The sequence below is a fragment of the Lolium rigidum genome, chromosome 1 (genome assembly GCF_022539505.1).
Source record: "Lolium rigidum isolate FL_2022 chromosome 1, APGP_CSIRO_Lrig_0.1, whole genome shotgun sequence".
Lineage (NCBI taxonomy): Eukaryota > Viridiplantae > Streptophyta > Magnoliopsida > Poales > Poaceae > Lolium > Lolium rigidum.
The window spans coordinates 9,990,215-10,016,633 of NC_061508.1; the positions used below are offsets into that span (position 1 = coordinate 9,990,215).

Genomic DNA, 26,419 nt, shown 5'->3' on the forward strand with positions numbered 1-26,419 from the left:
ATGAGTAAAAACACATGAGTGATTATAGATCACGAATAATATGTACACAATCGAGATATCATGTGCTATAAAGTGTTATGAGCATATACCGAATGATTCATAAGATGATCATTAGACGACGGTAAGAATATCCTTGAGTACTTTAGAAGAACTAAGGATATATATATTTTTTTTGTATGAAGAAATGACAAACAAATCGGCTGTAAGGTGTTACACCGATATTGGTTTTGTCACATATAAAATATAATTTCAATCTCAAATTAGACTAAGTGTTGTTTAAAAGGTAACACAATGAGCTAGAAGTTGTCTATGCTAGATTTAGAAGAGTTCTAAATATTGTGACGGATTCTACAAAAGAAGGCAAAGTATGTCATTATTTTGACAATGACAAAGGATGTTAAGTCAAGAGGTTCTTTGAGAACTTGGTGTAGTTCCGACAGAGTCAGAACTTTGAAGCTATATTGTGTGTGACAATATTAGTGACATATTTCAGACGGCGGAATTAAGGTTCCACCGAGAAGATCAAACATATTTAATGCCAACTCATTTGGAAATGAGTGATGCGTTGAGACGCAAATGAATTACAAAATACATACGTTTACGAGCGTGTCGGATCCGATGACTAAAAACCTCTCCCGTGAGCAATACATGATAAAGCACCAGAAGGCCAAGGTGTTATATCTTTACAAATGTAAACTAGATTATTGACTCTAGTGCAAGTGGGAGACTGAAGGAGATATGCCCTAGAGGCAATAATAAAAGTAGTTATTATTTATATCTCTATGTTTATGATAAATGTTTATATGTCATGCTATAATTGTATTAACCGAAACATTAGTACATGTGTGATATGTAGACAACAAGAAGTCCCTAGTATGCCTCTTAAACTAGCTTGTTGATTAATGGATGATTAGTTTCATAATCATGAACATTGGATGTTATTAATAACAAGGTTATATCATTATATGAATGATGTAATGGACACACCCAATTAAAGCATAGCATAAGATCTCGTCATTAAGTTATTTGCTATAAGCTTTCGATACATAGTTACCTAGTCCTTATGACCATGAGATCATGTAAATCACTTATACCGGAAAGGTACTTTGATTACACCAAACACCACTGCGTAAATGGGTGGTTATAAAGGTGGGATTAAGTATCCGGAAAGTATGAGTTGAGGCATATGGATCAACGGTGGGATTTGTCCATCCCGATGACGGATAGATATACTCTGGGCCCTCTCGGTGGAATGTCGTCTAATGTCTTGCAAGCATATGAATAAGTTCATAAGAGACCACATACCACGGTACGAGTAAAGAGTACTTGTCAGGAGACGAGGTTGAACAAGGTATAGAGTGATACCGATGATCAAACCTCGGACAAGTAAAATATCGCGTGACAAAGGGAATTGGTATCATATGTGAATGGTTCATTCGATCACTGAAGTCATCGTTGAATATGTGGGAGCCATTATGGATCTCCAGATCCCGCTATTGGTTATTGGTCGGAGTGAGTACTCAACCATGTCCGCATAGTTCACGAACCGTAGGGTGACACACTTAAAGTTGGATGTTGAAATGGTAGAACTTGAATATGGAATGGAGTTCGAATATTTGTTCGGAGTCCCGGATGAGATCCGGACATCACGAGGAGTTCGGAATGGTCGGAGAATAAGATTCATATATAGGAAGTCATATTCCAAGTTTGGAAATGATCCGGTGCATTTATGGCGAGGTTCTAGAAGGTTCTAGAAAAGTCCGGAAGAATGGCACTTTGGAAAGTGGAGTCCCAAAGAGACTCCACTTGCATGACCAGCCAACCCTAAAGGGGAGGAGTCCAAGGTGGACTCCTCTAGGGTGGCCGGCCAGCCCCACCTCAAGGAAAGGTGGGAGTCCCACCTTGAGTAGGACTCCCCCTTGAGTAGGTTTCCCACATATGGGAGGTTTTAGTGTTGGGGTCTTATTCGAAGACTTGGACTAGAACTCTTGGGGCTTCCACCTATATAATGAGGGGCATAGAGAGGGGGCTGAATCACTTCAAGCTCAGCCTTGGCCGCACCCCTTAGAGGGCCGGCGCCCAACCCCCCTCTCTCCCCAAACCCTAGCGGTCTCTCTCCTCCACCACATACCGCACGCTTAAGCGAAGCTCCGCCGGTTTTCTCCACCACCACCGACACCACGCCGTCGTCTTTGTCGGATTCAAGAGGAGCTACTACTTCCGCTGCCCGGCTGGAACGGGGAGGTGGACGTCGTCTTCATCAACAACCGAACGTGTGACCGAGTACGGAGGTGCGCCGTTCGTGGCGCGGAAGCGATCGTGATCAAGATCTTCTACGCGCTTTTGCAAGCGGCAAGTGATCGTCTACCGCAGCAATAAGAGCCTACTCTTATAGGCTTTGGAATCTCTTCAAGGGTTAGTCTTGATCATCCCCTCGTTGCTACCGTCTTCTAGATTGCATCTTGGCTTGGATTGCGTGTTCGCGGTAGGAAATTTTTTGTTTTCTATGCAACGTTATCCTACAATCCAGGTATCCATCGGATTTGGATTTGGGGCGACATCCATGCCCATGGATTCTTTCATGGGCGGGGCAGAGCGAGGCTGATGGATTTGGGCATGGATCTGGTTTTCCCATATCCGTCCAAACCCGCTCCATTGCCATCCTTAGTTTTAACCAGCTTGTGCTCAAAGCAAGATCTGAGATTAAAAGGCTTTCTAGCCAAGATCGTGTGTGCAAGTTTGTAAAAGTGGATCGCTCGCAGATTAGGGTTAGTCACTGTCTCGCGAATTTCGCGAAGCGAGCACCAAAGCTGATGTATGGCTCGGTTCAGGTCCTGAGATCATGATTCGGGAACTGGAAGCAGAGCATCTTGTAACCCTTTCTGAGTAATGAAATCCTCTTTTACCCGCAAAAAAAAAAAAAAAAAAAAAAGCAAGATCTTTTGAAGTTCGAGTTTAGTGGGCATTAATTTGACCACATTTTGTCACGAAAATGTAAAGTGGTAGTTTTCCGAACATTTCACGCACAAGTAATTTTATGCTACTAACTCGTAAAGTCGATCTGATTCACCTGATCTACTTCAGGCTATGGTCCACGAGAGGAGACACCGAGTCAACTTTCTTCTAGTAACTATTATAGTACTGAACTTGTGTAGTTAGGATTTACGGATGACTAATGTCGCACATGAGTTCTTCGTCGTAGATTTTTCTACGTTTCAACTAGTAGTACCAGTAGGACCGACAGGTAGTTCAGCTTCCACGGCAACGCAGGCAGCATCCATGCACCGCGTCCACGGCACACCGTCCACTGCACGCGGGCCCCACACAGCCTCCCTTCCGTACGGGTCCACCGTGCGCCACCAAGCTCAGATCCGACCGACCGTCCGGCCGTGCCTCGAACAAGCAACCGACGCCCAGCGCCATCCACCCCACGCTTCCCGCCCACCACCCACCGACAGGTGGGCCCACTCCTTCCGCGGCCCCACCCGCAGCGTCACCGCGTAGGTACACTAAACCAAAGCAACCGGGAAAAAGGTTGAAGATGCTGCTAACCAAAGCAGCAGGAATAAAGAAAAGGCTCTCCCTCCCCGGGTCTGTTGCCTTTGCTCCAAGCCGGAGCTACCGTCGCCGCCGCACGCAGTGGTGGTGCTGGAGCGAGAGCCACCGGAGTCCGCAAGATCGAGCGGGAGGCTTCCCTGAGGCACCCGGAGGCGGAGGTTGTTGGTGGCCGGGTAGCAGGAGGCGATGGAGAGGAAGGTGATGGTGGTTTGCGCCGTGGTGGGCTTCCTGGGCGTCCTCTCGGCGGCGCTCGGGTTCGCCGCCGAGGGCACCCGCGTCAAGGTCAGCGTCCAATCCTCCCCCCTCTCTCCACCTTCCCCTCACAAAACCAACCGCGTAGCGATGCGGTTACGCTCTGTTGGATGGGCAGATCTCGCGGCCCAACCAACTTGCGTGTTCTTGCTCAGAGCGTACCTACCTCTCCCCTTCTTCCTCTTTCTCCAATCCAGCCTGTAGACTGTAGCTCCTGCCTGTCCCCGTGGTGGGCAGATCGCGCGCGGCTTCGGTGTGGCTGGTGCCCAATCTCCATGCTGCGCATTTGCGCACCGCCGATGTGCTAGGAGGGAATATCCTAACTGAACACAGTTTTTTTTTGTCAGAGAAGAAAACTGAACATGGTTGGTTATATTTGGCTTGGATTTTGGAGGTCATATGTGAGCCAGAGTGGGTGTTGTTTGGCTTACTATGATTGGACCAATACCCCCTGTTGGTTAAAACTCTATCCATGTAGCTGACAGGCCATTCATGACAGCTGCTGAAATATATACTACTATGTATGCTATTACTATGTACAGGCCATTCATGACACTCTATTCCTTGATTAAGAAGTTCGCATATGGCTTGATTGTAGTTGGGGGGCATATTTACCAGTGTATGCTTGGATGCGATATAGGTTGTAAATATTGATGTATTGTCCTGTGATAACGACTTCCAACAAACAGTGAGCAACATTTGGCAGACAACCCACTGGTTCAATGTGCGTGATCTACAGATGGCATCGTACGCTTGTAGTTTTATTACATCTCAATATGATACCCAAGTGTAATGCGCTGCTTGATTCATGCAGGCTTCAGACGTGCTAACAGATTCCGAGGATTCTCCAGGCGCATGCATATACCCAAGAAGCCCAGCCTTGGGCCTTGGCCTAATGTCTGCCGTCGCTCTTATGGTCGCTCAGTCTATCATAAACACGGTTGCTGGTTGCATCTGTTGTAAGAGGCATCCGGTTCCCTCGGACACTAACTGGAGCGTAGCTCTGATCTCATTCATCGTATCTTGGTAATGTTCTGCCTAATAGGTTTGTTATATGTTTCGTTTCCTGTTCCCATATTTTGAAGAATTTAACATAGCGTTTTATGAAATTTTGCTTACCCTTTTAACTAGAGAATTCTAGATACCGTTATATTATATTGAACCTACGCTTAATCTTACATATTTCTGAAATAGTGTTAAAAGAAGTGAGGGGCCCTAAAGTTGTGCAGCGCATTGGATATCAGTTCCTTCTTTCAAGCCCAATTGTTTTGTTCATGTTGATTATTCGTCTTCAGGCTCTTGACTGTCAATTTGCTATTCTTATTTTTATGCCAGAAATATGTCCATTAGGAAGATTAGGTAGTCCTAGTCTTGCAACCTTTATTAAAACCCATAAATAGGTTTAGGAGTTTCCGGATTGGTTCTAGGGCTCTAGCCTGATACTCGTTGTAGTTTTTGGAGGATAACGTCACACATGAATGGTCCATATGAGGCCCCAGTGGTTCAATTTTTTACTCCTTTTCCTCAGAGCATTTTCCTGTCCTATTGATTATTGTTAGTTATGATATATTCTTAGGTAGCATTCACCTTTGCAGAATTCTGCTGCTTGTTTTCCTGCTCTGCCTGCAAACTTCTTGTTGCTATTTGTGAGGACTTGAACAACTATTTGTCATTAACATCATTCCTGCATCCTGGGGATTGTTACATTTTGCAGGGTCACTTTTATAATCGCGTTCCTTCTCCTACTGACTGGAGCCGCACTGAACGATCAAAGAGGTCAAGAGAACATGTACTTCGGCAGCTTCTGCTATGTCGTCAAGCCGGGGGTCTTCTCAGGAGGAGCGGTGCTCTCCCTCGCCAGTGTGGCTCTGGCAATAGTGTACTATGTTGCTCTGACATCATCGAAAAACCCACCAGCCTGGGGGCCGCAGCAGAACCAAGGCATCGCCATGGGCCAACCCGTGATCCCGCCGCAGAGCAGCGAACCAGTGTTCGTCCACGAGGACACCTACAACCGGCAGCAGTTCCCTTGAGCACACACATATCTAAGCCATTTCGACGGCCACTACGAGTGCTATGTTCGCAAGTTTGGTTTGTATAGGCTTGCAGAGTAGAACAACAGCAGTCGCCGCTGTTGTTTAGCTAGGTTCAATCTTTTCCTTTTTTATGGCCTTTCTTTGCTGGGAATGGTTGCGGCATGCCTGTTTCATCACTATGGATGTTTGATTTTAAATGAACTGGGTAATGTTGACATTCATATCTTGCTTATTTGCAAGTCTTCAAGTTGTACATGGTGGATGGGATCATGGGTGCGGACTGGAAATTTGTCCAGTATACAGAGATGAAACTGATTCAGAAATAAGAAGCAAAGCAGCTAGAATGCTAAGCCATCAGTGACGTTGTCAATGCCAGCTCCTCCTTGTACTGAGCAATGGTGGCTTTCACAATGGTTTCGGGACGCAATGTGGCGTTGACAACAGTGATCCCCTCGTTTTCGTCTATCTTCAGCAGGTCAAGCTGGCTTTGCACCAGGCTCGCAGGCATGAAGTGCCCTGCTTCCTTCGCCCTCTTCCTCACCCTATCAGCGATCAACTCCGCTGAGGCCTCCAGACAGACAAACTTCACCCTGCAGGTTCCATAGCACCCTGCCTTGTAGTTGATGTCTCCTTCCCTGAGGATCTCCCTGTACTTCAGCTGTAGTGCCGAGCAGCTGACGGCGATGTCCTCGCCGCGGTCCAGCCGCTCCCTGATGGCGTCCCGGAGTGACTCCAACCATGGTGCACGGTCCGTATCGGTGAGTGGGATGCCCTTGCTCATCTTTGCTGCCATTGTTTTGCAGAAAAGAGCAGAGAAGTTCAGTAGTGGTAAATTTGAGAGGACGGCAAAACCACAGAAAACAGAAAATATTCTTGTGGAAATTTGTATACCTTTGTTCGCCTGGGAGTGGTAATCGTCTGCCTCCACGAAGTTGCAGCCCAGGGCTGCAGCGAGCATCGCCGCGACGGTCCTGCGCACGTCAAAATTCGTTGAGAAGGAACGCCATTGCCATAATCTCATAGGAAGATAGTAGCAAAGTTCATTCAGGTAGCCTAATCAGAGGGCCGGCTACTGTTGGCCAAATCAGTCAGCTCATGTCCTGTTCTTCATCAGAGAGCAATCGGGGATTCGGTGAGAGCCTCAGGGAGGAGGATTGTTGAGGAAAGAGAAGCTTACGATTTGCCGCAGCCGCTGACTCCCATGATTACGATTGCCAATCCTGAAAGCAGAGAAGTTAATTCGCAAGGTCAGATTAAACCAGTTGATGACCGAATCGGCTCAGCTCGTAACAATTAACCACAGATTCTGGGGCCATCCAAGAGAGATCGTGAGAGAGAGAAACGACGATGATGATCTAGCAATTCAAGATCTTACTGACCTGTATGAGGGAGATCAGAGCCGGCCATGGTGCTCCAATCCAGACGGCCTCGCCTTCTCTCTCTCCGGCGGCAGTGAGGGAAGAGTACACAAGAGCGGCGAATGGATGACGAGGATGACAACGACCGTTGCTGCTCTATTTCTCGGGGTTGACCATTTGCTGCCCAGTTTCTCAGATTCAGCCAAAAGTCTTGGCATAATTCATTAAATTCAGTACAATTATCTCAAAAGCTTTTACAGTTCCGTTCCTCAGTATGATGTTGATAATTGCTCTTTGCTGGACCATCCAGCTACAACAAAATTGTAGTATCATGCCAGTTTAATTTTTTTTTTGTAGTATCATGCAAGTTTTTCCCTTTTCTGTTAAGATATTTAATTTGCAGGTTTTCTTTTGAGAGATTTGATTTGCCTGTTAAGTACAACCAACAACAGCTTACATTGGACGGCCAGGAACATAACGAGAAAAGTTTGGTGAGCAATCAAGCATGAGGCGTGCACGAAAGCTCCTTCGGTGACGCCGCTCACAACGGGACAGACAGATAGGCCATCTAGCTCACTCATGTCTTACAACGCAGCTTGAAATTTTTTCTACTTACTAGTTAAATGTTCGTACCTTGCTACTGGTTCAAAAGTGATAGTTGTTTCACACAGATAGTATTGTTATAGTAATCTATAGTTTTCCTATTCCAACATATCACTTGTCCTTGTGTACCGATGTTTTCTCCAACTTTATCATTTCAGTAGATTATGCCTTCGAAGTTGGTACAAGATAACATAAATAAATATAGAAATGACATCGATCAAAATATCAGTTACAGTTCACTTTCTACCATTTTAATACCTCCCCCCCCCCCCTCCAAGCCACCCCTGACTACACTATTGATACATTGTCATTGTCCCTCCGCAGCCCACTTACAATGCACATATCCACTTGAATGATTTTGAAAAAAAACATAATTAAAAAATGTCATTTGAGAATACTAAAGTTTAAAAGTGAAAAGTCCAAGATAAATTTTAAGTGTGCTTTAATTGTTAACATAAAAGCCAAGAACCGATGAGACAGATGGCTACCTAAATATATGGGGCACTTCCTAATATATACAGCTTCTAAAATAATATTAAAATAGAATTTATAATACTCCCTTTGGCCCTAAATACTTATCGCAGGTTCAATGAATCTAGATAGATTTTAGCGTACATTTTGACTGAATCAGCCACAAGTAATTAGGGCCGGAGGGAACATTACAAACTACTAGTTTTCATCGAGAAAGAACAACTCGATTTGACGTAAAATTGCATCAAAATGCAGTCCTATGAGCCCGTATAGGCGAAGTAATATGCAGCCGCCGTTCGCATAAAACCATCATAGAACAACATAAAAGATAAAAAGTTGACCAAATACTCATTGTACATCATATACAATCATAGCCAGATCATCCTCAGGAACATGGGGAACTACTCACAAGTGTCAAACATGATATGGACTAGAGGTATAATGATTGCAACACAATTTGAAAGTATAATCTCTCCACCAAATAAAGACAAAGTATCAATCATAAATATGCATCTACCCCTTAAAACAATATTCGGGGTTCAATCAAACACAAACTATGAGGGGGATGAAGTCGATCTCAGAGATGGTGATGGTGGTGATGATGGTGCTGATGGAGATGCCTCCCCCTACGTCAAGGATGAGGGGTGATGATGATGACGTCGATTTCCCCTTCACTGAGGGAACCGGTACGACATGATCTGCCCTCTCTCGGAGTAGGAGAGAACTTTCGCCTCCGCCTCGATAAATCCAGGAAAAAATATGGCTTAGGTTTTCTAGCGAGACGGAAACGACTGTAAAAATGGGTGACCTCAGGCGATTCTCGAGGCCTGTTCGGGCATGGGTGGCGCGCCCTGCCAGGTAGGGTGTGCCACATGTGCTCTTTCATCCCTCGTGGCCTCCCTGGCGTGCTTCTTTGGCCCACGGTCTTTCTTCCAGTGAAAAACTGATGAGGTATTTTTCCTTCGATTTTTAGGTGTTCAGAAGGTCCCTGAACCAGCAAAATACAAAAAAATGAGGGTTTATGCCGCCCAGATATCAAATACCAATGAAACAAACTTTGTAGGAAAGTCCAGTAAATCAACTAAAAATGCATAAATAGTGATGAATAATGGAAAATATCATTCAAAACTAATCATATGAGTTGCTATATGAATGATGTATAATGCACATATCAATATGCCATCGAGGAGGCGGTTTCGAAAGTTCATCGCACGTCGACTAGGGAAGAGAAGACGTGGGGTCAATGAGGGTTTTTCTGATCCATTCCACGCTTAATGCAAGAACGGATGTGCGCTTTCATCAGTCGCCCATAAGTACTAAAAAAATATGTACTTAAAGAAACAACATGTGTGAAATGTACTTATTAATAATTATTCAGTTCTCGAAATTACTTAACAGCTGGTAGAAAATTATAACACCCTTCGCTCCCAATATGTTTGAAAATTATTTTTGAACAAATATGGATAAAATTATGCGGGAATACCCTACACGCGACCAAAGTACAAAAAAGATTTGTGATAGCTATCAAGAAAAATGACACCACAAATAACTAAATCGTAGGTAATTATGCAGACACAGTTTATTAAAAAATTATAGTGTGCAAACTTGCAGATATACGCTGACAGAATCGTTTGCAAGTAATCAAATACATTCAAGATCTTTTTTATGTGACTTGTATTCACTCTGCGGGCCGGTGAATGCTAGACAGACGATCGGCTTTTTAAGAGGTCAGTGTTTTACTCGGCAACAATGATCTATACTAATTAAATAATTCCATTCTTTTAATCCCATTTGGTTATGTATGTGCATGCATTAGTAGCTATCAAGCCAAGTGATCATCCAACCAATGATTTGATAACCAAACCTATCCAATAGTCTAGTTAACTGATTACTTTTATTAGTTTATCACAAACTTTCATATGCTATGTTTTGTGAAAGGTTATTTCACGCTATATAAAGGTGTAATTTGATTACCTCTCTCGTTTACATGGTTGCATAACCATTCTTAGTTATGTTGTATATTATCGTAATTGTTTCTATGTAGGTGCAAAATTAACATCAACAATATGCTAATATCAAAATTTCTTTCGCGGTTTGGTCAGGCAATTTTAGGTCCATTACCCCCTCCCCTCTGTTGACGTGCTATTCAACAGCCTCCACCGCTCGTTGTGCATTTCAGCCACTCGTCAATGTCGTGGTGCCACCAAATTTTAGAGTAATTTTTATCACCCGATGTCGCCAATCTAAGATATAGGCATGGACAAGCTTAATCACCACTTAGTGGATCCCCTTCAACCTGTAACTCTACTCACTTGCGGAGGGAACACACATTATCTAGATTCACATTTCTCTAGGTATGTACTCCAGAAACAATGATCAACACTAATTAAACAATTTCATTCTTTTAATCCCATTCCGTTATGTATGTGCATAGTAGACAGTTTCTTCATGGGTTGGGGATGATAGCCCATTTCGTTCCCACTAAGGTACGCCTGTGCATCCGACCAATGATTTGGCAACCAAACCTAGCCAACAATTTAGTTAACTGATTACTTTTATTAGTTTATTTTAAACTTTAAGAGAGTGGATTTGGTGATCAGGGGGTACGTGAGCACCCCCTAACCACCGTTGGATCAATGTTGAGATTCAATTGCTGGCTCACGGCGACCAACGGCCTGAAAACCCTTTTTGGTTGCTTCCCCCCTCCCAGACCCTGCTTTCCCCTTGGGCACCTAAATCCAGTCAACGGGGGACCTTGGGCGCGGCCATGGCGGCCCAAATCGCACTCGTATTCTGCTCGGTCTCGCCGCGGACCACTGCGCCAATCCCCGAGCCGGCTTCCCATCGATCCCCTCTTCCCCGCCTCTATCTCCACCTTCCGTCCCCGAGCTCCTCTGCTGGAGGTCAGGGCGATACCATGGGCAGGAGCGATCCATCCCTGAGCCGAGAGGAGCGAGCAGGGACAGACGCACGAACCGCTGCGCAACGGCAACGGCGGCTTGCAGGCGGGCGGCGGCCGTGACTACAGCAGGCTGGCGACAACGACTACCGCATGCCGGCGACGGCCGCGACTGCAGAACAGGTCACCATTACAGCAGGCGGGCAGCGGCAGGGACTCCCGCCGACGGGTGGCGGCCGGGACTGCAGCGGCGGCGGCGAGTCACGACTACATCAGGCGGTCGACGGCCGCAACTACAGCGGACGGCACGCTTTTATTCCACACCATCGAGAGATTCTGCCAACGGGCGGCTCCGCTCGAGCCTCCAGATCGATGCCATGCGGCACCACCGGCCGCATCGCTCTCCCAACGGCACGCCCTTACCTCGGCGGGCCAATCGAGTCAACGGTCGATCGAGCTCCATCTGAGAAGATGGCCTCGCTCGATGCGCCGCGAATCGCAGAAGACAGCTCGATTTGCTGAGAGCACCTCCGATCAATTTATTTGTTGGGGAACGGTGGCACGGACGTCTGGATAGGGAAAAGGGAACGAATGGCATCGCACGCACTAGGCCGCGGCGACCCCCACCTCCTTCCTCTGCTACCTCGCGCAATCCAGGGAGGCCACCTCCTTCACCGTCGACCATGCGTCGTAGCTCGTCGTCTTGTTGTGGCACCTCGCGCCAGCGTCGTCCATGGCGCGGCCATTGCGGACCAAAAATCGAGCCAACAGGAGCTCAATTGTGTTCTACGCGCCGCCACCGGCTGCATCGCGCTCCCAATGACAAACCCCCGACCAAATCGACCTAACTTACATGGAACTGCTAGAGGAGCCCCGCTGCGTACAGTGGACGGGTTGCTCCGCCCTCCTCTGTCCGAAATCAAAAGGAGGTGCTCCGACGGGATGTTTCAAGGAGAGTAAAAAACTGCAGTGTGGTAACGGATTGCTGGATGCCGTTAGACACGTGTTGAGTAGCTAGGGGTGCTCACGTACCCCCTGATCACCGGGCTTCATCCGTAAACTTTAATATGATGTGTTTTGTGGAAGGTCATTTCACGCCATATAGAGGTGTAGTTTGATTACCATCCTCGGTTACACGGCTACATATATGATTTTTTACCATTCTTAGTTATGTTGTCATGCTCATAATTATTTTCTACGTAGGAGCAAAATTAAACGTCAACGATAGGCTGATATAAATTTTTTTGGTAGTTCAGGGAGACATTTTTAGCTCCATTATCCCCCCTACATAAATCATGGCTTCGCCCTGACAAGACCCAACCCCTTACCGGTTGGTATCTAGGGAAAGATTTGGCATGAAAGTGGGTAGTCTCGTCTATTAAGAAACACATGTGGAGTTACAACAGCTCGTTTGCAACGCTGTCCAGATATTAAGTCATATACTAGTCACTTCCATGCACGTGGATATTGAGAATAAACATCTCTTGATTCCATGTAGAGATAGAAGTTCAAACAAATTGAACAAATTACATCACGGGATGATAAGATTTTACTTTTCTCTTTCAACCGAACCAATAATGCATAACAAATTAAGAGTTAAATGAATTGACAAAAAAAAAATGATTGTGCCATGTGGAATGCGGCTACCCTCAACTGAATCAATCAGGGCACCTAACATTTAGGCATGTTCTTAGGGCGGGGCCTTATTTTAGACTCTGGAGTCTTGCCTTGTTTCACGATAAATGAGGTGCTCATCCCAAACACCGTATGCCGATCGAAGTGGCAATGCATGAACCACACACCTAACCAATCAAAGTATAATCAAACACACATTAGAGTCACGTGTAAGAAATATACACATATCTCGTTGAATGAATAATGATTGTAGATGAAGCTAAAAAAAACTTACCAGGATTTGTTGCTTTGAAGCGCATGGCGACCCAGCCAGCCTTGGGAACGGTGACAGTGTTCTGGTATGGCGGGTCGACCAAGTTGTACGTGGCTGGGTCCGTGGTCTTGTTGAAGACCCCCAACCCTCTCCCTACCACGTAGAAGGCATATCCGTGCAGGTGCATGGGGTGGTTCTCGGCGCCGAGGATGTCCGTGTCCTGGAACACAATCTCCACGACGGCGCCGTACTCCAGCACCTTCACCTTGGTGCTGCGCTTTGTGGGCCAATACCTCCTGGATCCGTTAGTGTTGGTGAAGTTGAAGAGGAAGGGTGGGATGTTGGGGAAGTCTGGCTCGTAGACTCCTTGGATGGAGTAGTAGTATGCGTCGAGGATGTCGACGTGAGGGTCCTCGAAGCTGGCGTTGTTGAGGCTCGCCGCCAAGCGGGTGCCGCTTGGCCCGTCGCATGTCCCGTTGCCCGTGGTGCAGGGGAGAGTGTTGATGGCTAGGGTGATGAGCATGTGCTCGTTGACTTTCGTCGGCACGTTGACCGGGTGTTCCTTGCTGGCCAGGGACCGGAGCATGGCGGTGTACCCTGTCGCGACGGCGTCGTCGGTGTTGTTGGGAAGGTTGGGGAAGACCGGCGTTGCCCGACGAGCAGCGAGCGGCATGTCCTTGTACTCGAGGATGGCCGTGGCAGTGCCGTTCTGGTACGCGAGCCGGGGGTTGGACAAGTACGTCTTTGAGGCCATGTAGTACCGGCCGCTGGACGGGGAACGCTTAGCCTGGAGGAGCGCGTCCATCGTCTGTCCCGGCGAGATCATGATCGTCTGGACGGTGAATGGCTTCAGGTAGCGCCCGTCGGTCCCGACGACGGTGAGGAGGTGCCCGGCCACGCCAAAGAACATGTCGCCGTCGAGTCCAGCATTGATGATCCGTAGCAGGTATGTCTTCCCTCTCTTCACGCCCACATTGAAAGTGTTCTTCCTGGAGCACGGGTACAGGTCTCCGGGCTGGCCGTTGATGGTGTGCGCATTTGAGTTATGGATCTCGCCCCCAGTCTTTAGGTACTCCTCTAACTGAAGGTTCAGATCGCTGTTCCACCACTCTCCTGCATGCGTGAGTATAATTAGTCACGCGATGATCATTTAAGTTGGATCGATCAGGAATTTTCAGTACATATATATACACATATATGTGTGTGTGCCATGCATGTATACCGAGGATGATGGGTATCTCCTTGTGCAGCTTCTTGTAGTTCTTGATGAAGGGGTAGTCCGTGCCCTTCTTGGGGTGAACAATGAAGGCGCCGTGGACGCCGGCCCGATCCAAGCCGCTGTGCGCATGCCACCAGATGGTGCCCTCCTCCTCGGATAGAAGGATCTCGTAAGTGAAGTTGGTTCCTGGCTGAATGGGACACTGTGTTATGAACTCTGGCCCGTCGTACCAAGGGTTCCGGGGTTGGTCCACGCCGTGCCTGCGGATGCAATTCGTAGTTCCTTGGTTACGTCCGCATAAATGCATATATGAACGATCGATATTTATGCAGCCGTAGTTAACTATGAGTCTGTTCGTAAACGTAAAACGTTTAGGCAATTACCAGTGGATGGTGATGTTCTTATCGCCTTGGTTGTGCACGTTCACGATGACCCTTTCGCCCCTCCTGGCCGTGATGGTCGGGCCGGGGAACTGGCCGTTGACGGTGAGCAAGGTCTTGTTCTTGCAGAGCCTTGAGTAGGTAGTCTCTTTCACCTGCAAAATCACACGATCGACTGATGTCGTTAGCTTGTTCATCTAATATTGCTGCGCACGTATATTATAGAATATAGATACATCAACCAAAATGCAAGGGCATGAGAAGGAGACTTACGAAGAAATCATAGTAGTTATGCTTGGAACCCTCAGCCAAGCCAACAGCTGCTCCAAGCATAAAGACTGCAGCAAGTAACCAAAGCATCGCCGCCATTTTACCTACGCCCGCCATTGCCTTCAAGCTTCGACCGTCAGGCGGCACTGTAGGGAGCTGGCTAGCTTGGTAACACTTGCTTTGCTTGTTGTTGGAATTGAAGCAGATGCCTCAGGTACTTATAGCAGCTGGTCGATCGAGAGGCCGATAGACCTACCGACTGGTCGATCGATCCACCAGGCATGCATGCTTTAAAATACTTGTGCAATCAAACTGTTCCGAATATCTCACATGGTCTCAATTAGCTGTCCGATTTCAGAGCCAACGCGCGCACGACGGCCGGCCCGTCATTTCCGTTAAACAGTTTAATTCATATAATTCCACAGCGTGCGCACGCCTAAGTTAATTAGAGGAGTCGAGGTTTGAAAACATAGATATGGAGATGCGCACAGATCGTACTTTGCCGCGCACATATATTGTCAGCGACCACGTACGCTGCTATCACATACCTCCATCCCAAAGGTTAAGGTCTATATTTTTTTCATAAAGTCAAACTATGTCAAGTTTGATCAAGTTTTTATCAAAAAATATTAACATGAAAATTATAAAATTAATATCATTAGATAGATAATAAAATAGGTATCTACAAAATATCATATTTTTTCATAGATTCTTATAAAAGTTCAGACAAACTTTACTTTATTTAACTTTTCAAAAAAAAAAAACTCTTAAGCCTTGGGATGAAGGTAATACTACTTAAGAATTTACCTGCTGTGCACTAGCCGTTTTTTTTTACGGTGAATGTTGGGCAGATGTGAAACATTTGTGATTAAGATCCCTTGTACTAATAGAGTTTGCAATTCCTGAGATGTCAGCGGTGATATTTGCTGCTGTAATTTCATTTAAATTTAAGGGAACATTAAGTAGGCTGCCCAATAAAATCAAATAATGTCAGCTCATGCTAACAGCTGGGGCTGCTGCTACCACGGAAAGATAATGTCAAGCGGGCTGCATCATACTAACATGCGTCCGTACAGAGCAAACGGTAATTAACTATTCTTCGAAGTACGTACTGTAGAATACCAACGACTAGACGGTGATCATGTCGTTTTGCATCAACTTATGACGAGGATGACAACGACCGTGCCTGCTCTCTTTCTAAGGGTTGACTTTGGTTACCAACTTGCCGTGCCGTTTCACCACCAAATTTTGACATAATTCAGTACAGTTGTGCGATTCTTTCAACAACTCCGCTGTTCTGTTCATCGGTATGCAACTGATTGGTGTGGTTATGTTTATATTTGATTTTAGTTTGGACCTTGAAATTCGTTAAATACGTTCAGCCAAAACAATAGTAGATATAAGTTCTTTAATTCAGCATAATTACTTTGCAGGCCTCGGCTGCCACTATCAGCTTTGAACTTCAACTTTCAATTTCATAGATACATAGGTCACGTCGCTGACTCCTAGCTTACAACACATCCTTGCATCCAAACTAAAAGGGACAGCATCAACTTTCAAAATTTCTGCTCCCAGAATCTATCGCGTTTGGGATGCACAAACTAGAAAGAAAGAAAAAACGCGAAGGGTCCCATACATCATCATGGATATAACAAATATGATCCAACGCCGAATCATTGTGTTTCAAGGACATACAAGCAGATAAGGCTACTTTCTGAACAAGCCCGAGCTCTGAAGCGCCTTGCAGTAATCGGAGATGACGGGAGATCTCCTCACCATGTCCCAAATCTTTGCCGAGCTTCTCAGCCAATCGCGCTCTGTCAGATTCTTCAAGAATGGCCTATAAGTTCTTGACAGCACCTGATGATGAAAAAAGTATGGCAACAAGAACGACTTAACAGGGTCAAGAATAAATGCTCTAAGGTAACAAAACAACAGAAGCAAGACACAACGATGGCCGCATCTGATAATGAACTTTTTTTTGTCTGTTTTAACGGCTTCAATACTCGAGTGTATAAATCTAGATGTAACTTCAGTTCTTACAGATATCAAGAAATATCCCTTTATGTTACATGAAAAAATATGCAAGATTTGCAGGCTAATTCATTTTTCCTTTCTAGTAAGATAGCAACAATATGCAAAAGATCGACTTGTCTCACGCTACAACAAAAAAGACAGTAGCAAACATACCTGGTCACGAAGCATCCCTAACATGGATGAGTATGTTCCATACTCAAAATTCGTTGAGTTGTCATGTGATCGCAATGGAAGAAGAAATACATCCTGCTGGCTGGAGCTCAAATCTTCAACTTTCGTGCTTAAAGGAACTGAGCAATCAGTGACTTCAGGTGTCGCACTAGAGCTACCAATGTTAAATGTGGATGACTCGAAGTGTTTCTCAAGAGTCTTCCTTAGAAGCATGAGCTTTGAAGGAGAAAAGTCATGTTCCCGCAATCTGTTCAATTAGAAAACCACACCAATCAAATTACTAATGTTAAACGAGTAGAGGGCTGAATAAAGTATGGAAGCGGTATGTACTCATATGACCATATGGCAGAAATATTCAATTTTAACCAATGGAAAAATACATATGAACATCTGATAACAGGAAAAATACACCCTCTTAAAGCAAACAAGTATAACATTTCACAATGCTCACCTAGCATGCACAAAACAGAGATCAGCCATGTAATCTTCACTGACTGATTGGTTATCATTTTTATTTTCCTTATCTGGCGAAGAAGATGAGGTCAATAATGATGGGTCAGGTATGTTATTCTTCAGCAAATCAACCTGTAAAAATGTATTTTACCACTCGTTTCAGCTTTCTGCAATACTGGCAAATATCACTTGTAGCTTAGGGTCATCACTCACCATGTTTTAATAACATGAACAGACTACAGAGCAAGTGCCGAACTTCTATCAATAGAATACAATACAAGGATTGCACTCTCTAAGTGTTGGTTAAGAAAAGTGTGTTATTACCAACTACGAATATAAACATGCATAATATGCTGAAGAGTGTGATAGGTGAAACAATCACAGTGAGATACACGGCAAGAAAATTTCAATTTTCGAATCAAATGGAAGAATCAGAAGATCTGTGGCAGTAGTATGTACCCCACGCACGCCAGATTTTTTCTTTCTTGAAGAGAAGAACGAGAAAATGACAAGAGATATCGGTTTCCATTGCAAGCGTATATAAATGGAAGAGCACACAAATAAACTAAATGAAGAAGAGAATACTACCTTTGCAAATTACCAAACTGCTCCAGTAAAGTCAAAAGGTTGCAGGAATCAAAGAGTAAAACCGGTACTGCTTTTGGTTTTGTTAAGGTTAAATTAGAACTCGGATTCTAAATTGTGAACCTTATCAAGATTCTAAACGGAGCCTCAAGGAAACAGGGTTTTCTAGCTGTAGAAAATTGACAGTTGACACTACCTACCAGGTGAACAAATGATCATAATGCTCCAAAGAAAGAAGAGCAACTGTACATAGAATATTATAGCCAGACAACTTACCGTAAGCATGAGCTCCCACATGGCAAAATCATTGATCCCTTCTGACACGACCAACAAAATATTACAAACAGATGCCAAGAATACACCAAGCTATAGAAGTTCCTTGCAGAACAACAGAAAATACTGATCAATGACTGGCCTTGCCAAGGTAAAACTAGCTCTAAAACACAATCAAGTGTAAAAACTAAAGTAAAGCATTTACCTGGATCCCCATTAGCTCATGGGCCAGGTCTGCCGGTAGTGGATCACCATTAAGAACAGGAAGTGTGGATGAACCATCAGGCCTCATCATATCAATTAGGATGGATGGACTGTATACTGGCTGCAAGACAATGGGTAATATTAGAAAATATTAGCAGCACAATGTTTAGCTTAACTGTTCATGTATTTAAGCATGGCAATGCAGAGAGTAAAATAACTTCATCTCACCTGAGTGTCAAGTAGTATAACACGTTCATGAGATATCCTGAAGTCAACACCTGCCGTACAGTGCTTTGCCATTGCTTTCATTTCCTCATTTTGCATTGCAAAAGGAGGATGCATTCCTACAATGAACAGTCACCTAAATGAGTTTTGGTTTGCTCAAGTTTAGTACGGAACAAACTGCTAATGGTATATTTGCTATGATTCTCAGCAACCCTACTGACATGCAAAAGCTTTTGAAAATTTCGATGTATAATAAGAAGCATAGACATTTGATGACAAGCAAGTATTAGATATAATATTTGTATTACTATACTATAGACAAAAAGGTGCACCTGAAAACAATGCTTGCTAGTCAATAAAAACCACTGCAAAAACCAATGTAACACCGAATGCTTGCTCCAACGTGCAAAACAAACCATAGAGTAAGTAAAAAGGAACCATATAAGTAAATGAATATATTACCAGGTGAGTTTCCATCATATCCATAAAGTGCATTCATAATTGTTGACTTTCCCACACCAGGTGGACCAATTATCCCAATTACCACGAAATCGTTGTTCTCTGTCAAATACTGCAAAAAGAAAGAAACAAGAACATGGATTAAAATTTTCATGTGTTCCTTTTAGCAACCAATAATTCTAAATTCCAGTAGCACCATAACTCCTATCTCACACAAATATTTTTGATAGATTTTTGCTTCAAGATATAACTCGACAAATAATTTAACCAATATGTACAAGCTTGTTTCTTCACAATTAAATTTTTTAATGATCGACGTAGAGGATGAAACATTACAGGATCTGATCTTCCTCATCACAGCAGTCTTAAAAGGACCTAGAGAACCACGAAGTGAACATTACAACTCAATGCAGGAAGTACATTGAGCAACGAGAAGTATGAAGCTTTTTTTTTTTGCGAATTCACGAGAAGAATGAAGCTAATTCACACTCTTGGATTAACCGCAGAGGAGTTTTCTAAGCACGACAAGCTTTCCCCGGCTCTGGTGATGAAGGGGTGAGGACGGTATGCGCCTTCGGCTCGTACAAGTGTCTATAGTCGTAGCTTGGTGGTATACGGATATAATTGTATTTTCTATTACTTTTTGGAATTTTTGTACTACTATAGATAATTATCAATAGATCAGTAACTAAGAACTAACCTAGCATAAATATGCGTGTGGTTCTTCAGTCAACCCGTGTAAAGTCGGAAACAGCACACATAAAAGAAGGGGAGACTGAGAGTTTTGCACGCACCGGGAGGATTTTTTCGGTGTGGACCTCCCACGCGTCGGAGACGAGGCTGAGAGAGCCAGGCTGCGGCGCCTGGCGCGCGCGGCCGCCGCCCTCCTCGTCGGCGCCGGAGGACGACGGGGGCGGAAGCGGCGGCTTCGCGAGGAGGATCTTGGGCGGCGGCGGCGGAGGAGGCTGAGAGGAAGAGGAGGAGCCCCGGTCGCCGACTACGGCGAGCGACGGCTGTCCGGCGGCCATGGCGGCGAGGTGGTGTGATGCTCGGCGGAGGCTGAGGCGTTTTTCTTAGAGGGGCTTAGAGCATCCCCACTCGTTGGCGCTCCCCACGCCCAAATCCGGCGAAATTTTCGTCCGGATTGGAGGAAGATTTGGCGTGGGGAGTAGTAGCTTCCAGCCGCGTGCCCGAGCGAAGTCGACGATGCGAATTTAAAAAACGGAAACTTGACAAACTACGGCTAAATTCGGGTGAATATAGACTAAATTTAATGATATTTAGACTAAAACGGGAGGAGTTCATACATAGAGGCCGACTCGACTATATTTCGAACTCGGCTAGGGGAATGCAAACGCTAATTATAAAACACGGCGCTCTACATGCCGAAATGGCGGTAGAACACCGTGTAGTCGCCGTCGCCGTCGTCGTCGGAGCCGTCGTCGTTGGCCTTCGAGCTGCGCCGCCTGGCCGTCGCCGCCCTGGCCGGCGTCTCCACCCCGGGGATGGCTTGTACCGCTCGTCGTCGGAGGACTCGAGGTCGACGACGGGGACAGCGACGCCGGATGGAGGTGTCGCAGGACGGCGGTACCGCGCGAAGTCGTCGTTGGCGGTTGGAGTGGCGCGGGCGGCGAGTTGGCGTGCGGCGGCCGGTCCGAGCGGCCGCCGCCGCCGCTCCTCCTCCCCGGCGCTCCCGGGCCGCGCCTGGCCCGGTCCAGGTGCGGCGTCGTCCGCGCGCTTCTCCTCCTCCATGTCGTGCGGCCGACCCGCGATCGCCTCCGCCATCGCGGCGTCCTCCGCGCGCTTCGCCTCCTCCTCGGCGAGCCGGCTTGCGGCGGCGGCCTCTTTCTTCGTCTTCTTCTTCCGGCCGTTCGCGGCTCGGAAGGCTGTTCCTCGGATGACGAGGGCGCCGCCGCTGCGCCTTCGGTCGCCGGCGGAGACGCCGGCTCCTTCTTGACGCGCACCGGCGTCGAAGGCGACGTCGCCTCCTCCCTCTTCACCGGCGCCAAGGATGACCTCGGCGCCGATCCGGAAGACGACGAGCTGGCAGCCATGCGCCGTGGCTGCCAGACGTTTCCCCGACGGCGGCTCGCCGATGCCCTCGATGCCGATGGAGGAAGTAGGAGTTCCACCGCGTGTAGTTGTCGGGGTGGTGGCGCGGGTCGGCGCGCTCCTCGTCGGTCATCGTCATCCTCGCCTCCTCGATGGCGACGTCGAGGGCATGGCCCTGCGGCGGCGGCGGGATCGGAACGCCGCCGGCACTTAGCCGCCAGCCGCCTCCGGGAGGCCTCGTGTCCGGCGGGCAGGGGTACCCCGCCCGGTGGAGGAGGTGCCCCTCCCACGTGTGCAGCGACCGGCGGGGGAAGCCGTTGTTGGCTGCGCCGTCGTCGCCGTAGAACGCCATCTTGGGAGTAGGGGGAGAGTGGAAGGAGAGTGGAGCACGGGGTACGCCTCGCGGTGATCGGACCGGCGTATATAGGCGTGGCTGGCGCGGGGATTAAATGCCGCGTGGATTGCGACGCGTCCGCGGCGAGCTGACCGGCGGCAGCCTTTAGTGCGCGCGGAAGACGATGCGTGCGCGGAAGACGACGACATTAACTCGCCGCGTGGCCGGCGAATGCAGACCGGCGGCAGGCTTTTACAGCGCGCGGAAGACGATGCGATGAGGACGACGATCGGCTTCTCTCGCCGACAAGTTGGGGCCACCAGACGCGCGGGAAGTTTCCTCGCCGTTTGCGCGCTTTCACTCGTCCGGAGTCCCCGAGCGCTCCCGGGGGCCGGGGATGTCGTGGGATCGCCGGATGGATTTAGGCCCAAATCCGGACGAAAACGAGGAACCGGGGGCGCGACTGGGCCGAATTTCGCCGTCCGGATGGAAAAAACGCTCGCCGGGGGCCTGTTCGGGGGGACGAGTGGAGATGCTCTTAGGCTTGTATGGGCCCGAGCCTGAATAAGCCCAGGTAGATATTTTTTATAGGCCCAGCCCAAAACGGCCCATTTATAGGTGCACTTTTGGAAAAGCTTGGGTTGGCATAGTCTGGTACATAAGTATTCATTTTATATGTTCCTGAATTTGGTTTCTTCCATTTGGGTTAGGTATTTTGCCATGGGAATGCATCAAGAGTATGATCTCATATAGCCCATGAGAGGATGGCATCAAGCTTAAATGTTATCAAAGTTGAGAAGGGCAAGTTCAAGATGAGCATATTGAAGATATCATTTGGTGAAAATGAAGATGTGACTCAATGGAGCTACCCATAGTAGTGTATGGGGAAGTAATTGTGAGCCTTCACAAAGCAACAATGATCAAGTGGGCATTTTGGCTAGAATGAAGCATGAAGCGTGATCATCAAGATCAATCGGGATACGCAAGGCAAAGGTATGGACTTGCTAGATTTTCCTTTTACCGGTCTCAAGGTGGTTGTTGGGAGACCGGGTTAGGATAGGTAGACGCACTATCAAGAGAGGCTTTCGGTTGGGTAACTTGATCGCATCCTTAGGGAGCTTAATCATTTGCATAATTTTCATCATCTATTCTTGTTCCTTATTGGTGTTTCTCTCTGTGAGGTTCTTGATCTTGTTTCTAGCTCTATAACAAGCCCAAATTCATCAAAAACAGAATTCGTATGCATCTTCTATCGAGTTTTCATGTTTAGAGGTTTTATCGGTTTGCCTTTTATGGATAGGTAAAAACTTTCATCTTGTTGTTGTTACTCCGTTGTTGTACTATGATGTTACTATGCATAATGTTTTAGAGCCCGTTGTCGTGATTCCAACGAGCTCAAGATCATCGAAATTGGAGTTTGAATGCAAAAGTTATCGCGTTTCTTTGTAAGGGCGGTTTGTCTGCTAGCAGCGTCAGGCATATAGGTTGGCCCGCCGAGTTCGGTGCCGAGTTGGTCAACGTATAGGTCGGCCTGCCGGGTTCAGGACCGGGTAGATCGGCATATAGGTAGGCATGCCGGGTGCTACTACCGGGTAAGGTTCTGGAGGGGGGTTGGACCATCCGACACCTCTGTAAGTGGTAGGTCCGCAACCTGGTCAGTCGACTTTTCTCTCAAATGGTCACTTTTCTTGAAGGGTATAAAAGGGACCTTCTTCCCCATTGTTTCTTAGGATTCTTGAGCTTATTTTCGCCCACCATTGTTGACCTTCTTGATTTTGCTTCCTCTCTCATCCCTCATATGATTCTTGCATCTTTTTGAGAGCTTTGAAAGAGGAGATCTAGATCTACAACCTCCAGCAATCCATTCCTCCTCTAAGTGGGGGGGGGGTCTCTTGGTATCTAGATCTTGGAGTCATTGGTTGACCTCCACCATCGTTCTTCAACCAAAGCACTTGTTGCTTTGGTGGGATTTTAGTGTGAAGGATTTGAGTAACTTTGGTGTTCTTGCTTTGCATCCTTGCATAGTGTTGAGCTCTCCATTACAATTAGTTTGAGTGAGAGACTGTGAGCTTGTTACTCTTTGAGAGTTACCTCCTAGTTGGTTTGGCGGTTGGGGCTCGAGTGACCTCTTCGTGGAAGGTTGTGAAGAGGTTCGGGCTTCTCCTTCGTGGAGCTTGTGAAGTGGTTGTGGATCTTTCCATCTGTGGAGTGGAGGAAAAGCTAGCCATAAGGGAAAGGCCTTTGTACTTCGTGGTATTGGCTTGGAGAAGAAGGTGAGCCTTCGTGGTGTTCGGGAGACCTTCATGGTAGCCTTCATCTCTCCAACGTGACGTACCTCACTTTGTGTGGGGGAACACAGGATTACATCTTCATCTCTGCATGCCTCGGTGTTATCTCTATACCTGATGACGTTGTGACTCCAAGTGCAAAGTGTTGTGTCAGCAATGTATTTTCCCCACAAGGTTGACTCGAGGGTATTATCGAACTCTCGGGGAATGGATTAAAGAGTTATCACTCCCTCTCTTCTTCTAGCAATCCTGCAAAATAAAATAAAGCCTTGTGTCCCCAACTCCACCGTGTGGTTGTCAAGCACAAGGTTTTGTGTAAGTAAAAATAAGATAAAGTAGTAACTAGAGTAAAAAATCTAAACAAATAAAGTAACTAAGTAAAAACAATAAAGATTGATTGTTTATGGGTTTTTGTGTGCAAACAAGATAGATAAATATTTTTGTATTTACAGATTAAAATGATGCAACAAATCAAAAGTAAGATAAATGCAATGAAATGGGTTTCTTACAATTAAAATTGGACTGGGGTTGATGGATTCACTTGACTATTCTCTCTTTTAAGTTGTAGTGGATAACAGTAATTCATCAATGAGATAGAGAGCATAACTTTATTATGTGTAAGATACGCATTCATATGGCATCACGTTCTAACATAGAGATGATGAGACACATATCTCTTGTACTCCACAAGAAAAGAAAAACTTCATGCAATTTTGTATTAAGAATTAATAGAGAATAGTCATAAGTACTTTGACATAATGTTTGAATATCAAATATCCTACTTTGAACAGAACAAATTACCACTTTTGTCACGTGATGAACATAGCACATGCATTCACTTTATCCCTAGTCATATAGCAAAAGAAAAGACAAATCCATAATAGATCATGAATTTGTTGTCACTATCCAATCACTAAAACCATGCTATTCCATCTAACACACACACATCACCCACACACGTTCTTGCATACAAGTTGGATCAGAACCAATACTTAAGAACGGGGTATATAATATGCATTTATAGATACATCTCACACATAATATGATTAGATCTCATAGCATAATATCGTACAATAAAGATCCACCCCATAGAAATTACATATATGACCATAATCATGTTGGGCCACAAACCCGTAGTTCAGAGGTGGACTACTCCCCCTTGATCATGGTGATGATGAGGAAGACGTTGCAGAAGGTGGAGATCCCTCTGGTGGCGGCTTCGGTGGAGTTTCCCCATCCAATCTTCTCTGCTGCAGCCTTCGTTTTTGTGTTTCTATATTTCTACGGCGCTCTACTCCAGAGAACCCTCAGGGGTTATATATATAGTGGTTTTTAGGTTAAAATACGTCGGTGGACGAAAGAATCAAGCGGATTGGACGATCGACGACCAAAAAAGAGGGGGTGGCGCGCACATGCAAGGTGCTAGCGCCATTTGTGCTCTTTTGGGCCTCACACCCTCCAGGTGTGCTTCAGGTGCCCATGCTGCTTCTCCCGATGAAAAATGACCCTCAGAAATTCTAGTTTAATTTGACTCTGCTTAGGTCTCTGAAAGTGACACAAAACAGGGTTTTCCTGTTCTGCAGAGTTATAACCCAAATAAAGGGAATCATTGGTAAATCCCTATAAATCAATGTAAAACATGGTATTATCATCATATATGTTGCAAATATGTGGAAATTCATGTTAATAAGGACAAAGTTCATGTATGCATTTTACATGCATCAATACCCGAGTTTACTTTAATTGTGATAGCCATCGTGCTTGATGCACTTATATCTTGATGTCACTTGTGTTCATATATCTTGTGACTACCGAGGCCTGGACTCGTGATCTGGCCGGTGGGTTGAGTTCCGGAAGGCTCCGCCGGCGAATGTAACAGTGCTTTGCCTGGAGTTTGCTGGATCGGAGGTATTCGGCCGTGCGCACCTATGCATTTATTCCGACCGATTGGTTCTGGAGGGAGCGGCGCGAAACTCTTTCTGTGTTGACATCAAGTGACTATGGATCCATGATGAAAGTCGGAAGAAGATAATTTCATGAAGGCTGGAGGGGAGGACTAGCTAAGGGAGGTTCAAGTCTCCGCGCTGTTGAGGGACTTACTTGGTGTTCCGGGCTTCACAGCAGTGGTATGAAAGTGGGGGCGACAACACAGGTGAATGGCAGAGTCCTACCTTTCAGGGTGAAAACTCAATGTCTGGCCTTAACTGGTTGTGCCTGGCAATGACCTTGGTGGAGGCATTGTTTTGAGAGCGGGGACTATCTTCGGGTGAAAACCTAAGATCTTTGATCGGACGACGACGGTGTTTAAGCACTGTTCCCTTCTTGGAGGCGTCGTTTTTGGAGAGTCTGTAATTCAGGAGTTGTCTTGGCGGTGGATATATTGCTGTTGTTAGGCCCAAGATAC

The 26,419-nt window shown here is 46.2% G+C and overlaps 4 protein-coding genes across 4 annotated transcripts; 1 reads left to right on the forward strand and 3 right to left on the reverse strand.

The window, feature by feature from the left end:
• Positions 1-3,727: 3,727 nt before the first annotated feature.
• LOC124684887 (protein MODIFYING WALL LIGNIN-1-like) lies at positions 3,728-6,067 on the forward strand. Its single transcript, XM_047219147.1, has 3 exons — positions 3,728-3,840; positions 4,625-4,836; positions 5,525-6,067. The coding sequence occupies exons 1-3, from the start codon at positions 3,745-3,747 to the stop codon at positions 5,841-5,843; spliced, it is 627 nt and encodes a 208-aa protein (XP_047075103.1). The 5' UTR covers positions 3,728-3,744; the 3' UTR covers positions 5,844-6,067.
• LOC124684888 (gluconokinase-like) lies at positions 6,032-7,488 on the reverse strand. The gene is made up of 4 exons (XM_047219148.1): positions 7,226-7,488; positions 7,024-7,066; positions 6,738-6,817; positions 6,032-6,632 (listed from the first exon to the last, which is right to left on the reverse strand). The coding sequence occupies exons 1-4, from the start codon at positions 7,251-7,253 to the stop codon at positions 6,193-6,195; spliced, it is 591 nt and encodes a 196-aa protein (XP_047075104.1). The 5' UTR covers positions 7,254-7,488; the 3' UTR covers positions 6,032-6,192.
• A 5,360-nt stretch (positions 7,489-12,848) lies between these two features.
• Positions 12,849-15,488, reverse strand: LOC124703832 (putative laccase-9). The gene is made up of 6 exons (XM_047236073.1): positions 15,483-15,488; positions 14,938-15,117; positions 14,668-14,819; positions 14,288-14,544; positions 13,087-14,178; positions 12,849-12,979 (listed from the first exon to the last, which is right to left on the reverse strand). The coding sequence occupies exons 1-6, from the start codon at positions 15,486-15,488 to the stop codon at positions 12,849-12,851; spliced, it is 1,818 nt and encodes a 605-aa protein (XP_047092029.1).
• Positions 15,489-16,334: 846 nt separating this feature from the next.
• Positions 16,335-20,369, reverse strand: LOC124684890 (nonsense-mediated mRNA decay factor SMG9-like). The gene is made up of 8 exons (XM_047219152.1): positions 20,136-20,369; positions 19,345-19,453; positions 18,886-19,001; positions 18,659-18,778; positions 18,457-18,546; positions 17,594-17,727; positions 17,125-17,389; positions 16,335-16,794 (listed from the first exon to the last, which is right to left on the reverse strand). The coding sequence occupies exons 1-8, from the start codon at positions 20,367-20,369 to the stop codon at positions 16,642-16,644; spliced, it is 1,221 nt and encodes a 406-aa protein (XP_047075108.1). The 3' UTR covers positions 16,335-16,641.
• Positions 20,370-26,419: the final 6,050 nt, after the last annotated feature.